This window comes from Bos grunniens, chromosome 2 (assembly GCF_055505025.1).
Source record: "Bos grunniens cultivar Pamir isolate PY7600 chromosome 2, Bosgru_T2T1.0, whole genome shotgun sequence".
NCBI lineage: Eukaryota > Metazoa > Chordata > Mammalia > Artiodactyla > Bovidae > Bos > Bos grunniens.
Window position 1 is genome coordinate 71229385 of NC_141166.1, and position 19464 is coordinate 71248848.

Sequence of the window (19464 nt, forward strand, 5' to 3'; positions counted from 1 at the left end):
CCAAGACCAAGCAGGTTATAAAGAAAACTCTGGAATGCTGGGGGAAAATGTGGAAGAGAGATGAACATTTATATAGTACTGTGGTGTTATTAACAATGAGTCGCAGAAATCCGTTTCCACTAATGTCTAAAAACTTTTCATACTCACAAGCAGATCTAAATATTGTTGCTTAAGGTTAGCTTAGATGTGATATGGAACTAATTATAAAAATAAATTTTTATTTTCTGAATTTGCTGTGAAAGTTCCTTATAAACTCTCAATAACAACTCTGCCCCAGGCCAACTATATAGAGTAAGTGTTATTACACAGAAACATATTCTAAAAGACAGGATTCCAATATGAATGAGAGAATGCTTCACTCCTAGAGTTGGCACATATTTTGGTTTGTATGTTAGCTAATATATTTAGTCCCTGTTAACCGAAGCTGAGATTCTTGGTGTTAACAGTTAAAGAAGAGACTGCCAAGGGCTATCCAAGGTACTCAAGCTTACTGATGATGAATTACAAAATATCAGGGAGTACGGGGTCACAAGAGTCAGAGATGGGATGGTAAGAAAATCACAAATTCACTGGATTTCACTAGTGACAGAAAGTCCAGTATTTATAACAGCACTCTTTACAATGACACAAATAAGCTTTTACATTACAAATAATTTCCTCAACATTGTTACAAGTACTCTAGTACCACCTTTAGGGTTATCTGAAAGTTTTTATTCATATAGACATATTCTCTAGGACTTCTCTAGAAATTAAGTAAAGAATAGAGAACATAATAGCCTATTATCCACACAGTTCATTTTATTTCTGAAGGTATTTCTAGAAACTGCAAGAACAATTTATTTCCATTTTTTAAAGTAGCTTTGAAAACAAACCAAAAAATGTATATTAAGGGACCTGAATATATTAACTGCCTTATCTCTTATCAAAAAGGAAGATCAATCAGAACAGGATGATTACTTGCAGTATACATCTTTTAGAGATTTTAAGGGTAAGCTGTACTTACCAAAGAGTAAACATCATATTAGAGAGAGCCATCATCTATTTTATTTCTGTCTGTTAGTATTTCCAATTGATTAAAAGTCCTGCCTATCAAAAAAGAGACCTTTAAAAACATCTTTACTACCACAAACAGATTAGTCTCACAACTCATAAAAACTGCATTGTTAATCCAGGTAACACTGTGCTGTGACATGCTTAGTCGCTCAATTGTGTCCAACTCTTTGCAACCCCGTGGACTGCAGCCTGCCAGGTTCCTCTGTCCATGGGGATTCTCCAGGCAAGAATACTGGAGTGGGTTGTCATGCCTTCTTCCAGGAGATCTTTCCAACCCAGCTCTCGCGCATTGTGGGGGGATTCTTTACTATCTGAGCCACCAGGGAAGCCCAAGAATACTGGAGTGGATAGCCTATCCCCTCTCCAGGGGATCTTCCTGGCCCAGGAATCAAACCAGGGTCTCCTGCATGTAGGCGATTCTTTACCAGCTGAGCTACCAGGGAAGCTCCCAGATAACACTACTATCTTATATATAAATTGAATTAAAGTCAAGCAAGTTCAAACAATATGTCCATGATTATATAAATTTTTTTTTCATGTTTTAACAATAACAACAATAATAAAAGTTGAAGGACTTGTATTATCAATCTGTAGAACTAGAATAAAAATTTCAACAATTGGCTTTAGGCTTCAGTCTGGTGTTTTTCCAATGTAACATGCTTATGCAGTCTCTTATACTGGTGTTATAGGTTTTAATCACCTTGGCCAACCTCTATACATATACAACCAAGGGTGCAATAAATTAATGATATACAATGACAGGAGAGATGTAAAGGACGTAAGACCACTGTTTCTATCATATTATATACCAGGAAACATACAGGAAAGGCTAGAGACTTCTTGTTTCCCCAAGTAAGTTTAAGCTTAAAACAAAATTTCTGACCCTCAAGTTTATTTATTTACTATTCAATCATCTCAGATGGAAAAGACAGTTATGACAATACTAATAATAATACTGTTTTGGGCCAGGTGGATAAAATCTTTAAGGCTTATTAATTTAGTTCTGTATCAAAAGATCTTTGAAAAAGCAAAGTGCAGAACAGTATATATAGTAAGCTCTTATTTCTGTAAAACAAGGGAGCTATATTCATTCCTATATGCACAGAAAATTACAAGGACATAAAAGACATTCTAAGAGTGTAATGATGAGAAAAAATGAGGCTAGGGTAGGAAAGAAATCTTTCATTATGTACTCTTTGGTACTACTTGAACAGTTTTTTTTTTTTTTTAACAATGTTCATGAAATACTTTTTCAAATAAAACAAGATCTTTGATCCTGACAGGATTACCATTTTACAACATACAGTATGTTCCTGACTGCCACACTCAAAAGAATTAAGATTCACATAAATGATTAATATAATTTTAAACATCCATATTCACTCTAAATAAAAACTAAAGTTTACTCCTCAAATCTATATTAAAGACAAAAACACTTTAACTGTTCTTAGATTTTTGGACAGAAGTATATATTAATATTAATCCTGTGTGGTTTTTCATGGTTAATGAAGTTCAAGTGTTCACTGGTATTACTGCTTAAGTTCTAAAAGCCTATAAAACATCTCTCATTTTAGTCTTCTATAAATAACTGGCAAAATTTCAAGTTCACAAGAAATTTTCTACCACATATATAGAGAGATTTCAATGAATTCTACTATTTCAACAGAAATAAAAAGCATATAAATATATAAACACAAAGTAGAACGACACTGCTTCTAAAAAAAAAAAAAACATTAGAAAAGGTAATTCAGTTTTAATTTATTTTCATCACTTGTTCTTCATGATCCAGATTATTTTAAAATGTAATGAAAATTAACTTTCCATGATATGTCAGGGACTGGCACTAAAAAAATTTCTGGACTGCAAATGAGTTATACAAATGAAAATATCAAATGGAGATCCAGTTATCAAAATGAAAGCACTCAACATATTAAAAGTTCACAATTATTTGTTTAGAGCACATAAAAAAGTCAGCTCACTAACCAACTGTTGAGATTTTAAAGAACTATTGCAGAGGTTTGAAGAAAATAGATTTATTAGTTAACTTATAAAGATTAAAGAGCTTAAAACAAGTATTAAAAAGAAATTTGTGCCTTTATTAGAATGGTGTTAGGCTTTAAATATACCAATTTGGGTAATCAAATTATTCATTTTTTAATAAGAAATGACACTACAGAACTGCAATACTGGTCCAACAGTCTTGTCTTTACTTTTCCTTTAAAGCGAGAAAACAGAATGCAAGTAATCAGAAAGCACTAGCAGGCATCAGTTAATCCAAGACACTAGCTTCTTAGTTCCAAAAGCACTTGCAAAGAAAACCATTGGGGGGCACAGGAGGGTGGAAGCACTTCATAATAACTGGAATCCCATGAGTGTGTGTGTACGCCAAGTCTCACAGGCTATTTTTTGTATTTATCCTTTACTTGGTCACTTTTTTATTTTTACCCTCAAATACTAGTTTTTCTTTGACATTTTTTCCTCAAAGTATAAAAAGTATGAAATATAAACAAGCTCTTGCATTGCACACACTTCAAAGTGTACAATTCAAGCATTATAGAGCTATCTACATACTGATAAATCCCATCAAATCTTGGATAATTCAATAATATACAAAATACCAGGGCACAGAAAGAACTAAAACCCACTTCTTTTGATACACGTAAGATTCAAATATTCAATCTAAAGAAAAACACTTAATCATTTTGGCTCTCCTCTACATTCGCATGTTGATATACTTATTAAAATATTCCTGTATAATTAATGTTTGGTCTTATTATTTCAAGTCAGGTTCAAAACCAGCCATCCAGACAAAACAGGTAATCAGAAAGACTATTTCTTCCCCACCTCCCTAACCCCAATAACTATGAAGCCAATTTTACGACATGACTCCAAACACTGGATTGTGACGACAAATGCTAGGTCCAATTTCTTCATAATCCTTTTTGGTGTGGCATACTTGGTAGAACTCAGGCTGAAAATAAAAACAGATTTTTGGAAAGGTCAAAAATGTACCACTTTAAATCCAAAACGTTTATCAGTCCATTTATGGTAGCTGAACAAAGCTTTCAAATTCTAGCAACTGTGACTCAAAACCAGCTACAAGTCTATAACCAAAACTGAAAAGGAGCATTTGACAAAAGTCTCTCCAATCCCTCTCCTCAACGTTTGTTTCTCCTGGAATTTTTCAATTTTGAAAAAATTGAATGGAATGGAAGGCTAAATCTCAAATGCCCAACTATTCTGTTGTGGCTTTCCCACACTGTACAGTGAATCAAGAAAAGCAGCAGCATTCATGTAAGTTACAGATGATGTATTCCAGGTCATGCTCCAAAAACTTCTAGATGAACTTGCTTTCCTCACTGAAGGTCTGGTATAGACAGACTATTCCATAGTCTATTACCTCATTTCTCCAAGGAGAAAGTTACACACTCAACTAGGTGATAGAGACAGCACAAATGAAGACAATTCAAATTAAGGAAGAAAATAACTTTTACCTCTTATTTTTAAATGCTTTTATTGAAATCCAAGGTTGTATGGTTTTCAATAATTCAAATAAAAGTTCTTACATTTTATTTTATACTGTGTACTATAGGATAAAGCTAAAAAAGTTAAGTCACTCAGTCGTGTACAACTCTTTGCGACATCATGGACTGCAGCCCACGAGGCTCCTCTGTCCATGGATTTTCCAGGCAAGGATACTGGAGTGGGTTGCCGTTTCCTTCTCCAGGTACTACAGGATAGAGCACCACTACTTACGAGGTGAAGGATGTTAAAATTTAAAGTATCTTTTAAAGGGACTTTAAGATGTTTTGGTTTGGGAGAGGTATCTTATTAATTCCCTTGACTCAAGTTTAGAACATCATACTTTTTATGTGGTAACTTAATATTTTAAAATATTTGCACAGAAAAAACAATGACCTTCTGATACCTGTATTACTACAGAGTTAAGCCTGTGCTCTGCAGCAAAAGAAGCTACCACAATGAGAAATCTGCACACTGCAATGAAGAACAGCCTCCAGTTGCTGAAACTAGAAAAAGCCCACGTGCAGCAATGAAGATTCAGCACATCCAAAAAAAAAATATGTTAAATAAATTTTAAAAAGAACTGCTCACTCAAAAAATGTCTAGCAAGAACAACAACAAAAAAAAACCCCAAAAAACCAGTAAGTCCAAATAAATTCCACTTTTCAAAAATACTATGTTTATTTGTGTTCAATTTTAAAACTTTCCTGTGCAATATTACATAAAAATTTAAGAAATTTCTCTTGTTCTTCTAAATTGTTTAAGTTGATAAATTACTTTATCTTTAAAACAAAAAGGTCAAATTTTAAAGCTTCATTTCACTTACTGTGGAAGCCAGCATAGATCCTCCAAACCAAACTGCGTATCGTTGCATGTGATGTGTAATGACTTGTACATCAATAGGTTTTGGCTATAAAAGATGTAGTAAGATCAGTTCAATGGTAAACTCATATAACAATTCTTGTATTATTTAACCTTAGTTGTACATACTCAAAAATAAACAAACAAAAAAGATGTGAGGTGGGGGTGTACATAGAGCAAAACAATGTAACAGAAACAAATTAAGCTAATTTTATTATTTTTAAAAAAAATATAACCACAGTAAAGTAAGGGAAACGAACTAATCCAGGTAACCCATGAACACAGTATTAGGACTACGCCCTCAAGGTTAAGCTAAAAACTAAGCAAACACTGAACTCTCATTAGTCGGTCTATTTCTCACAGTGGCATGGATCAATAACTCTAAAATGACTACATATGTATTCCAGGACTGAGCAAACAACAAACATAAGGCTGGTTTCTCACCATCAGAGAAGAGCATTACAAATATAGGAAGGTATAAGGCTAGAATGAACCTTACAGTATTCTGGAACTTCTATTATCAGTATGAATCTGTAGTTTTTAGTTTAAACAGAGAACTAGATTTATATGCACACACACACACACAAACACACACACACACACAAACACACACACTACATCTGACTGCCAACAAGGCCTAGATGCACTGACCCCTCAGTAACAACTGAATATATATCTAGTGTCCAAATCCTGGTTTCTTTTAATTGAAGTACAGTTGGTTTACAATATTGTGTTAGTTTTTGGAATTTGGAATTCCAAAACATAATTCCAAATAATGGAATTTGCAAAATACCACTTGGCAACTACCACAGCAATAACTAAATATGATGTTATAAGCAGTGGCTGAGACTTTGATGAAAAACAAGGCAGTTATACATAATCTGAAAGTATCATCCTATAAGATTCTTATTAAATATAAAGGAAAAAATAATAACTTTATAATAGAGACACCTGACACACTTAACCAGGTGATCCAAGTTAACATATAAAACAAATCATGCGTCTGGCAATGCAATGCAGTAAAAAGAATACAATATCACTTCTGTACTATTATTGCAAAAAATGCATTATCTGAACCCAATCATAAGAAAACATCAGACAAACCCAAACTGAGAAACAGCTTGCAAAATAAATTTCCTGTTGTCTTCAAAAATATTAAAATTATAAAAGACAAAAAAAAAATGAGTACTTTTTCCAGATAAGAGGGAAATGAAACCAAATTCAAACATATGATCTTGGACTGACTCCTAGACCAGAAAAAAAAAAAAAAAAATATATATATATATATATATAAATATATTATTTTTATATATATATTTTGATTTTGATAATTGTAATGGCCTGTTTTTAGGAAATACACACTAACGTTTAGGGGTAATAGGCTATATTTGCAAGTCACTCTCAAATAGTTCAGGAAGATACATGTATACATACATATATTTATAAAAATAGAAAAATAAAGCAAATATGCTAAAATTTAGAAATCTAGGAGACGAATATATAGGAATTCCACTAGAATTTGCCAACAGTTTCAAAGTATGAAATTATTTTGGAATAAAAAAAATTTTTAATTTATGTATCACAAAAAGATATGGCTTTTTGTTACTATAAAAAAGCTATTTGACTGTCATTTAAAATTGGATTGACAGAAAAAAAAGCCAGATTTAAATACAGATATATAAAGATGTTATAAAGATCCATAAAAATAACTACTGAATAAAATAAAAGGGAAGGTGGAGTACTCCAGTATGTATGATTTTTCCTATATTATTAGATATGTTAGCACAGTGCTGATATCACTGAGAGGAAAAAAAAAAATCAGTTCTTATTTAGAAATGTGTAAGAAGCATAAAAATATTTTAACATTTTTATTTAGCTGCAATGAGTCATTACAAACTAAACCACCACTTTTTACTGTACTCCAAGGAATAGTTTAAAGATAATCAAAATTTAGGGGCTGAAAGTAGTCAGCTATCATGCAATTCTTCAAACAGCAGTAAAGCAGAGTGTTGTATCTACTGCTTTCAAGTAATTCTGGGTGACTGGTAGTCTCGGATGAAGCCCTCATTCTTGGTAATTTTCCAAGCTGCATAAATGTGCTTTACTTAGTAACATATCTTCTGAATCAATGTTTTGCTTCAATATCCCACAATATCCCATAATGAAAATGAAACAAATTTACTGAAAATTTGTCTTACAAATATGTAAAGCAGTCATCTGAGAATTTGAAGTTAATTTTGATTTTTTTTGACAGCAAGCCCAAAATTACAGGACAGAAATTGAAAGGTTATTTTCCTGTACCACCAATCTCATTTCACACTATGAGGCTGCTATAGGAGAGGATAAAGTCAGTGTGTGAAAACAGGTGAAATCACACAACAGTCTCTCTCTTTCAACTCTGCTTTGTTGTCCTGCTATAAAAGGTATTTAATATTTTGTAGACTCATAAAGAATATTATTCCTGGAATATGCAACAAATCTACTATATGTAAATTATTTGTGAGATAAACATTAAAAAAATCTCTCTCACAGCTATAAAAGTGAAAGTGCTAGTCACTCAGTCACGGCTGACTCTGCGACCCCACGACAGCCCACCAGGCTCCTCTGTCCATGGAATTCTCCAGGCAACAATACTGCAGTGGGCTGTCGTATTTTCCAGAAATATAGGTTATATCCTAGAGGAATGGAATGACCAAGAATATCATGGATATGAATCTATAAAATTAACCACTTTCCATTAGATACCTCAGGCTCCTCTTACCTTCCAAAGAAAAGCTGGCAGACATTCTACATTTCCAATACAATAATCAAGGCACCCTCAACCTTTCCACCAATAATTGAGAAAACCTACCTTCAATCTACCACCACTCAATTCCTCACTTAATTTCAGCCTGGCATCTACAGTTCTTTTCAAATCTCTTTGCAAACGACGTCCAAAGTCCCTGAACATGGTTGAACCTCCAGAGAGGACAATATTCTGTATTAGTAGAGAAAAATAAATAAATAGAACTTTTACATAAAGAGAAGTTTAGATGTGGTTTTAAATCTACATTCACCAACAGAGAGAAAATAAAGACATTTTTAGAAGTGTGACTTAGAATACAATTTTGCTATAAACACTGACCTTGTAGAGAGGACGTCTGACATCGATAGGACAATTCTGAATTACTTCATCTACAACTTCTGAGATAGGCTGGGTAAAGTCTGGGTTAGCAAACTGAAAAGTAAGTTGGACACATGATAGAGATTAGACCACTACTGATTTAAATATCACAATTAAAAATTAAGAAACTTTTCAGTTAAAAAATAAAGGACTTATAGAAATATTAAATTCTGGTCTCTGATTCAAATTAAAGACACTGAAATCAGAGATTTCAAAAGAAATAAAATTAAAATAATGATTACATATACCATTTCATAACCATCAGATTAGCAAAAATGTAAAGCCAAACATATACTATGACCTGGCAAAAATCTATATAAATGGGAGCACTTTACAATGCTGATGAGAACATACATTGATGTAAAGATTACTCACTATAGCACTTTAGCATTCAAAAGAAAGTTCCTGAGATTAACTCTCTCTGATACTATTGACTGGTATTTTCTGCGGAATAATTCAAAACAAGTCTATCTTAAAAAAAGAAACAAGACTTACCTCTGGATGAAAAAAAATTTCAGGTCCCAAGAATCTCTCATATCCAACATCAATGGAAAACTCTTTCTTTGAGATAGCATTGATTCCAGTATACTGTTTAATCCACTTTGATCCATCTGTATCATACTTGTTAAATTCTTTTACTAAGTCTGGGCAGACATAACTATAGCGCTCCTAGAAAACGAAGAGTAATTTTTCCCTCTTGTTTTAGGAAAAGCAAAACAGAATGGTATTTATTTTCAGTAAACTAAAATCAAATCAAAAAATATCTTCAGAAAATAAAATTCAGAGACTAAGATGAAGAAAATTTTATGTTAGGATGTTATCATATGTATAGTACAAATAAACAGCTCACCTCCTGGGCTTCACATACAAATAGAATAAGATTTAACAAAGAGTTGATTTCTAATATTTCAGTGCTACTTCATGAAAGCACTCATTAATGTCATACAAAATTTTATACTGTTTCAATAATTAAAGGACTTTATATTTTAGAAAAGAGAAAACATAAAATACAAAAGAATTGCAGAATAAATACCTGACTTAACCACACAAATTAATACAATAAGAGGTACAAATTATTAGGTATAAAATAAACTTCAAGGATGTATTGTACAACATGGGGAATATAGCCAATATTTTGAATGAACTATGATCTTTAAAAGCTATGGCTCACTATGCTGTACACCTGTAACATATATATTAGAGCAACTATGCTTCATTAATGCACTATAATCATGCAAAGATTGTCAAATCAATGGAATTATTTTTACCTGGGAAGTTTTGCTTTTACGAAAAGCATATACGAAAACATATACGAAATTTTAAACATATAAGAAATTTTTTAGAAATGTTGACAAATGATAAATTTTAAAAAGCAATGCTAAATATTTTGGTATTTTGCATAAGCCCTAGTGTAGCCTACAAATTATTAAAATACCTTACACAGCCTTCACATTTTTCTTCTATCTGCCATATCATTTGAACCTACCATTGCATCTATCCTATAGCCCAATGAATCAATGACACCAAAAATTTTATTCTAACAGACAACTGTTAGAATCAGAAATAAATAAATCAGTGAAAATTGAGATGTGAGGACTCTGAAGTGAACTAATAACAGGCATACCCCATTTTACTGTGCTTTGCCGATAGCGTATTTTTTACAAACTGAAGATATCTGGCATCTGAATTATCAGATGACAGCATGCGTTAGCAAAAATTATTTTTTAATTAAAGTACAGGATTCCAAATTAAAGTATGTACATTTTATAGACATAATGCTATTGCCACTTAATAGACTGTAGTGTAACCATAACTTTTAAATGCACTGGGAAACCAAAAAATTTGTGTGACTTGCTTTTTTGTGATACTCCCTTTCCCACAGTGGGACAGAAGAGAACCCATAGTACCTCCAAGGCATGCTACATTTATTTTACTTAAGACAGTAACTATGTTGAAGTCAGTTTGTATAAATGTCCTTATATGTTAGTCCTCTCAAATGTGAAATGTGGTGAGAACGAGCAACAACTTGCTAAGCCCCCAAAATTTCCTCTAAGAAATACAGAGAAAAAATATAAATAAGAATAGTGGTTTGTAACTGGGTAACAAAAGCTTTTTTTAAACTACTGTTCTTGACTTAAGAATTTTTCCTATTAATATTATAAACATGACTTTAATTTCTAACTGAATTATATTCTCAGAATCATTTTTTACCTTCACTGCCTTAGCAGTTTCCAAGGACTGCTCTGGAGGAATTCCTACTTCTCGGTCTCTCAACAATTGCTGAATAAAATATGTTATATCTCGTCCTGCGATGGGAATGTGCTTAATACAGCTGCCAATCACATACCCTTCAGCCTAGATGGGGAAAAAGTGTCAAATTTACTTTCAGTGTTTTCAAGAATCACCTAAACTAATCACTAAAGATCAATTTCTTAGATTACTACATTTGTATCCTTAAGTATTGCTTCATTCCAGGAAAACTCTTCTAGTCTTTATTCCTCAACTGTATTCTTTACAGCTAACTTACCACAGAATTTACAATACTGTACAGACACCATGAATGAGAATGGCAAGTTAGATTTATTATCCCACCGATAAGAGTTTATAACAAAGACTGAAATGACTCAAAAGCAAAGAAATAGTGAATTTCAGAAGTATTAAAGGTTTTAGATAACAGACTTCAAACAGGATATTACTGTTTAAATTTTCTATAATTTCAGCAAAAAATTTAAATTGCATTGTAGGAAATAATCATTAACACATATTTTCTATCATTTTTATAATGAAGTAGGTACCAACTTAAGTCTGAGATAGTCCATGCACTGTAATACTTCCAAATAATTTAATTTTACAGAATGAATTCATAAATTTACTACAACTCAGAAGTACAAAAATAATGTAACAAAATTAAATTTTATTAACACAGTTATTTATGAAAAAGTAGAGTATTATTATTAGATTATGATAAGTTAGATGTTTACTATAAACCATACAGCAAAACTCACCAAAATCAAATGACAATAACAAAGAAATACACAGCATAGCTAAGTCAGTAAAAAAGACAAAATGAAATTATAAAAAACATTCCATTAATTCAAAAGAATGCAGGAAAAAATAATAGGAACACCCAATTCTTAATATGCTTCATAAAACTATTCCAAGTTGGTAGCTTCTTTTTGTAAATTATCTACTCCAATATTAACTATAAGGATAAAGATCTTATTGCTTAACTGTGTAGATATTAAGAAAAGGCTGCAGTCAGGCAGAACAAGTTCAAATCCTAGCACCATGACCTACTTGGTGATGTTAAGGAACTCATGTGCATTTTATAAGTAAGTAAACTGAGGTCCTTAAAGGATAATATAATCTACAACGTAGATCTTGAGGTTAAAATGAGAATTTTAAATGAACAATTTAAGAATCTTTATGTATCTCTAAGCAGCATACATGTATCCATTATTTAATCCTCAAAACAGTTCTATTAAACAGGTTGCTATTATTGTTCCCATTCTGGAAAAAAAAAAGGAAAAGAATATGTAGCACTAAGAAAAATATGCCAACTAAATTATAAAAAGCTATCAAAATATTAGATATAACCCTAATTTCCAAGATATTAAAATATCCCCCAATACAATACAATAAAGTGTAGAATAGGCATATAAAAAGATATTTGGCAAAATAAGTAAAGTACTAGACATGCTACAACATGGATAAACCTTGACAACACTGGGCTATGTGAAAGGACAATCACCAAGAGTGTAGGACTCTGTTTATATGAAATATCCAGAACAAGCAAAACTATAGAGTCAGAAAAGGTAGACTGGGCTAAAGGTAAAGGGGGAGAGTGAATACTAAAAGATATAAGGTTTCTTTTTAGAGTGATAAAAATTTTTTTTAATTGACTCTGGTAATGATGCACTTTATGAATATACAAAAAACACTGCATGGTACACTATAAACGAATGAATTGTGTGGCGTGTGAATTACATCTCAAAAAAGTTTCTATTTTTTTTTTTTAAAGGACAAGTATTACTAAAACTATTATGATATCAGGAGGGTGAATTATGACATCTAACCTAAGGCAGAGGATGAGACGGCTGGATGGCATCACCGACTCAATGGACATGAGTTTGAGTGAACTCCGGGAGTTGGTGATGGACAGGGAGGCCTGGTGTGCTGCAATTCATGGGGTTGCAAAGAGTCGGACACGACTGAGAGACTGAACTGAACTGAACCTAATAATCACTCTGAGGATGTAACTGTCAACAGAGGTTGCCCAGTGTATTAAAATGAGGAATAAGAATAATGAAGAAATAGAAGTTCAAAACAATTTCATTCTTTACATGATATTCAATATAATATAAAAATTTTTTTAAAGAGAAACATTTCTATATATACCAACCCAAAGAGATCAGTATGAATTCAAGTAATAATTCTGAATCTATTGGGCACAATGAAAAAATTTAATTTGTCATTAAAAATTAGAAGTAGAAAGTCTTTGGCAGAAAAATGCCTTCTCTCACAAATAATCCAATCTGATGCATTTTTCTTAATTGTGCTTGATTAAATCCATGTAAAGCACAATCACAACTTGAGCTTTTTAATTCAAAAAATGTAATTTCCCAAAAGTCACTGATGGTCATGTGCTTTCAACTAACTGCCATTTTAGTAGAAAGCTAACACAAGTATGAAATCTGTTAATTAAGAAGAGTAAGAAAAACTATTCACTGGCTGTGGAGTAGGAAATGGCAACCCACTCCAGTATTCTTGCCTGGAGAATCCCATGGACAGAGGAGTCTGGCAGGCTACAGTCCATGGGGTCACAAAGAGTTGGACATGACTGAGCGACTTAGCACATTCACTGGCTAACATAAATCCAAACTGGAAAACTGAATTCCATGTTTAAGAAAAGAAAGGCACATTTCCATTCCAGATACTGTAATTCATCATTTCCTAACTACAAACTGGAAACTTCTAGTAATTTTCTAATTATTTTTAACTACAGGCAAACCTATAGCAAAAAAAAACAAAACTGGAATTTGTTTATAAAATTCTAATAATGTGAGCAAAACACAACTATAGCTGAGCAATGACCAAATTTTAGTAAATAAATATAATATTTCAAGTTTTTTTAAAAGGTGGCATTAATCTATATAATTAAACTTTGCTAGATGTTAACTGCTATTTTGTTCAGTAATTTTAAAATATCCTTACCACAGGGATGACATGAGTGACACCGTCTCCACTGTCTATTACCGTACCAGTCAACGTCCGTTCTCCTACTTGTCTAGAGGTCCAAGACGCAGCTAAGGCAAGAACGGCCTTGAAAAAAAGAAATATGGCAGGCAAGAAAATAAAGAGTTAATAGAAAATTTCATTTTATTGTAGAACTTTATTCAATTGTAAATGTAGTATCTTTAGAAAGGAAATACACAGAATTAACTTACATTATACAATAAAATTGTTTATATCCTATATATTATTAAGACAAAGCCTTACATTAGTTTTTAAGGGCATATTTATAATTTTCCATATTTTAGTGAGGGCCATTTTCCTCCTATAGCCAAAAAAAAGTGGAAGACTAACATGAGATACCACAGTACTAACATATAGGAGACTAACATGAGATAATACAGTATAGGACTTAAACTCTGTGTATATAGCCTAGCCCGTAACAAACACAAAAGTAAAAGTAAGGCAGAGAAGCACACAACCACCAACCATTAGTTATTCAATACATAGATGGCTATACACAAGTATCACTCTTATAATATTACCTCCAAATTTTCTAAATGCAACATGCATTCAGGAATATGTAACAAGCGATATAACCAGAGAAAAGACCACTGCACACTTCCAAATACTATGATTTAATTAGGAAAACAAAGTTGATGAAATGTTTTTCTATAAAAAATCTTGGCATAAGCAATAAAGTATAAGTTTTTCCATTTACAAATTAAGAAATTAATGTAACTAGTTCAATTAAAAAAACTAAATCTCATATAAATCCAAGCCTCAAACAAGATAATTAATTAAAAACAGTACTAAGTTGGCTTTATTTTATCTACTTGCAATATAATAGCTGTAAGGAATCTAGAAAGGTAACTAGACCATCCTCTTACTTTAACACTGGATCACACCATAATCATTATGGGCTAACAGAACTACACAATAATTTATATACTTATTAAGCATTTGTGATATGCCAGGGATCACATTTGCTACAGGGTTAAGAAACAAGTAAGAAGTAAGCTCTGTTCCTAAGAGGGGAGAGAGACTATTCCACTGTTCCACACAGATTTATTTCCATACAAATTAAATTCGACAAAACTTATAAACTTAAAAAACTATAGGGATTTGTGATATACAGTATACAGAGGGGCACAATGGCGACAGTGGTCAAACATATGCAGTGGTAACTAATTCAAAGCAGACTACAAAAAAGGATATAATGAATGTTCTAAGGGTAAATCAATGTGTATACAACATTTTTGACATGAACTCTGAATAAATATTAGTTCCCTTATTTCTGTTTTACAAAAGGCCTTATTAATTTATCTAAAAACCATCAACTTACTTCCTTTTAACACTTCTCTTTTACTCACTAAATAGTTCCATTGTTCTAATGATTTCTAAATTATCAATTCAATAGAAAACTATGATATGTTTTGAAATTAAGAAAAATACACAAATATTTTAAGGTTAAATTAAACCAGGTTAAAATTTAAGAGCCATGCTTATTTTGACATCTAAACTTGCTTACCTGTACAGCAATGTACAAGCCAGGAACATTGAAAGACTCAAACATTATTTCAGCAGTATATTCCCTGTTTTCTGGAGTATTCAGTGGAGGTTCAGTCTATGAAATTGAATAACATTTAAATAGGCAATATCAGATTACTGTGATAACTTTATACACAATTTGTAAGTGAGAAATAATGTATTTCAAACACTATATTTATATAAAAGTCATTAAACCCAGAGGTACAAAGCTAACGAAAAACTGTAGAGAATTCAAATAGATCTATACAAACATATAACTGTTAGAGTGTAAAATGGAGATGTTTACACAGTTCTCTTCAGTTTAAGTTATGTGACTGCATACACCACACCACTTAGAAACCTATGGGGTAAGTCTGGGTCAGAAACTATCCCAGTGAGGTAAGAAAGGACCTAAGGAACAGCACCCAAAATCCTGAACTTCATGCTTCACCTTTGCCTCAGGAATACCTAAATTATTTTATATCACCAAGCTTGAAACCACATAAGATATTATTCTCATGAATCTGATTTGACTATTTAATTCTTTTTGTTATCTCAAATACTTAAACTTGAAATGCAAAACTTTAAATTTAAGAAATACAGAATTATCTTTTTGACCTGGGGTTAAGGAAAAAGTCCTTAAATTTAATGAGCACAACTTGCAAAAGGAAAGACAGATAAAACTTAAAATCACTGCAAATAAAATCATGTTCTAGATTTTAAAAGACACCATAGAATCTTTTTTTCAATTAACTGGGATTAGATCTTTTCCATTCATACAACCTTTAACTTCTAAACTACTTGATGTATTTAAACTTAATGGTAACCCACTCCAGTGTTCTTGCCTGGAGAATCCCAGGGAAGGGGGAGCCTGGTAGGCTGCCATCTATGGGGTCGCACAGAGTCGGACACGACTGAAGCGACTTAGCAGCAGCAGCAGCAGGAAGGCTTTGGACTATGTTCAAGAATTTGGAGATAATTTAGTAATAGTTATGTGTAAAATTAAGCAAACTAAAAAAACCAAGGCAGTTAAATTATAAACTCCAGAAGTCTATACAAAATAAAATTTAATCAGAAGATCTCACAAGGAAAATATACAAATAGCTAGTAAGCACATGAAAAAGTACTCAATGTTATCAGTCGTCAGAAAAATGCAAATTAAAACCAAAATGAGAAAGCTCACACCCACCAGAATGGCTAAAATTAAAAAGACTGATACATATCAAATGTTAGATAGAACGCAGAGTAACCGGATCAATAACACATTGTGGGTGGGTGTGCAAAAAGGTACAATCCTTTGGGAAAAGTTCTGAAACTTTCCTATAAAATCAATCATACAGCTACCCTATGGCACAACAATTCCTTATCTAGGTGTTTTTTACACAAGAGAAATAAAAACATGTTCACAAAAGACTTGTATAAGAACATTCACAATACCCAAAATATTCATAACTATCAAAAACTTGGAACAGCCCAGGTGATTTTCAACAGGGAAATGGGCAGTGAGGCATATTTATACAACAGAGTATGACCCAGCAAAAAAAAGCATTAAATGCAACAACATGTATGAATCTCAAGATTATGGTGAATGAAGTCTTACCAAAGAGCACATTTTATACAATTCCATGTATATGAAACTCAAAAATGAGGAAAATGTATATGTGTGGGAAAAAAATTGGAACAAGGGTTGCCTCCAAGAGATGGGGGTAGGGATTAACTGGAAAAGGCATGAGATAACTTTGCAGCTTAACAGTAATGTTCTGTATCTTGATAAGGGTTTGGGTTACACAGACATATGCATCTGTCGAAACTACAGAAGGGCAACGATTAATACATCATGCATCCTGCAGGCCAAATCTAGTCAACCACTTCTTTTTGTAAATAAAAGTTGACTGGAACACAGCCACAGCCACTCATTTAAGTACTGCATATGGCTGCTTTCCTACTACAACAGCAGAGCTAAGCAGCTGCAACAGAGACCACATGGTTCACAAAGCCAAAAATCTTTCCTATCTACCTTTAGACAAAGTTTGCCAATGCCTGGTCAAACCGATAAAATGACAGGGTTAAGATGTGTGATTTTACAGAATGTAAGTTTTACAGAAAAGAAAAAAATGTAAACAATAATAAACTCTAGTTGATGATAATGTATGCTAAAGTAGTTAGGGGTGAATTGACTCAATCTGCAACTCTTTGTGGTGATTTAAAAACTAAGATGGAGTAATAGAAAGGTAACCAAATAAACAGATGTTCTAAGACAATTACAGCAAAATTGAATGCTGAGTCTAGATTGTAGGTGCTCACTGCAAGGTTCTTTGAACTTTGTATTTATGTATATGTATATTCCCATATTTATGTATATATATATATTCACAATCACCATAATAAAATATAAAATATTAATTTTACCCAAAATTATGATGTAACTATATCACAGAAAGAGGAAGAAGATAAGGATATTGTGTTAAGGAGGGGGGACAAAAGGAAAAGAACAAAATACTCATCTTTCCTAGTAGGAAGTTATAGTATCTAATATTTAAAATAACAAATGAAATACATGAGAAAACTATCAGGGAAAACTCTTTAAAATGTTAAAGTGTGTGCCTCTGGAGAATCAAGTGTTTAAGAGTAGGGAGAGGTTAGGAAGAAAAATGCTGTTTTTTAAAGTTAAATCTATAGCAATTAAATTTTTAAAGTTATAAACATGTATTGCGTTAATAAAAAAAGTTTAAAAATTAAATTACATATTTTATTAGCAAGAATCACAAATGAAATAAAAATCACACCCGCTATTTTTTTAATTTAAAAAAAAAAGTGCCATGTTTCCAACTTTTTCCCCTCAAATTTATAGCTGAAGATACTAAATATGATCCAGATTTATCACAATATTTTTAGATACATGACAAATAAATTATAGCCTATTGAGTACAGATGTAATGAAAACATTCTCATTAAGCTTCTTCAAAAATTTCCTCACTGAAATTATAAGTTGTGCTTACCAAAAGAAAATAATGATCTTCAGGTTCCGCCCTTAAATATTTAAAGATGACTTGCTCCATAAACCTTTCCATCAAGTCCCAGTCTTCAACTATACCATGGCGGATTGGCCACTATTAAAACAAAAAAATAAAACAGGAATCAAATCTTTATTAATATCAAAAATAAAACAAATCATTAGTGAATAGTAGATGAGGGAAGCATTTCTTAGGTATAATGACACACAGATCATTAGAAGATGCATACTTAAGTAGAGATTAAGGAAATGATTTCTACATATTTTCAGATGTTTCTATTTAAAAAAAATGCAAATATGTCAAAATGTTATAAACTATTCAATCTAGATGAAAGATTGCACCACTCTTTCTGGATTTTTGAAAATTTTATAATAGAAACATACCCCATTAAAATTCAGCTTGTGAAAATTACAGGTTACGACAATTTGCTTAATCTTTATTAGCTCTCACAAATATTTGTTGCATGTTTTATATATAAAAAACAGTTGGTAAATAAACAGCAAGAATAATCGTAAATCAAGCAAGCAAAATTTTGTAAGACAAGTCATACATATCTATATAGACTCAGTTTCAAAACTGAACCTGGCAGAACTACAGCAAATTCAAAAAGATATGGCAAATATTTTAAATTTTCCAGGGAAATTTGGTGATACTCAGAATCAGTTTGACACTACATATCTACTAGTTTAAGATAGTATAGTTTCAACCATCAGTCAGTAACATCACTTCTTTGAAAAACTGGATTACCAGCAGTTGCTTTGATAAAAATTAAATCCCTCCCCCCAAAAATCCATAAAATAAGAAATGTAAAAAGTAAATTAAGAATGAGGATGGGGATACAAAATCTAATTCCAGGTGTGAGAAACTGTGACCTACCTGACAGGCACATGCATCCTAATAGTAACTAACAATTTAACAAAAATATTTTCCTTTCAAAGAAGTGTCATTTTTTTTCAAGTAGCTACGTTGCTACTTAACAAACAGATTGTTAAAATTTCTTTCTAAGTGACAAAAAACTGTCAAAACTTTACTGAGACACTAAAGGCACTAAGAAAGTTCGTGAACCTCTGCAATAAAACAGTTTCACAA

The 19464-nt window shown here is 32.1% G+C and overlaps 1 protein-coding gene across 4 annotated transcripts in view; it reads right to left on the reverse strand.

Annotated features, from left to right (window-relative positions):
* Positions 1–2791: 2791 nt before the first annotated feature.
* ACTR3 (actin related protein 3) overlaps positions 2792–19464 on the reverse strand; it is a 47520-nt gene continuing 30847 nt past the window's right edge. For all 4 annotated transcript variants that reach the window (XM_086349981.1, XM_086349986.1, XM_086349964.1 and 1 more), the window contains 9 exons: positions 18361–18471; positions 15363–15458; positions 13814–13921; positions 10811–10954; positions 9095–9268; positions 8561–8653; positions 8288–8413; positions 5402–5485; positions 2792–4024 (listed from right to left, as the gene is read on the reverse strand). In XM_086349981.1, coding sequence (XP_086206107.1) covers positions 3929–4024; positions 5402–5485; positions 8288–8413; positions 8561–8653; positions 9095–9268; positions 10811–10954; positions 13814–13921; positions 15363–15458; positions 18361–18471 — 1032 coding nt within the window. In that variant the 3' untranslated portion in view covers positions 2792–3928. The remainder of the gene's footprint in view (positions 4025–5401; positions 5486–8287; positions 8414–8560; positions 8654–9094; positions 9269–10810; positions 10955–13813; positions 13922–15362; positions 15459–18360; positions 18472–19464) is intronic.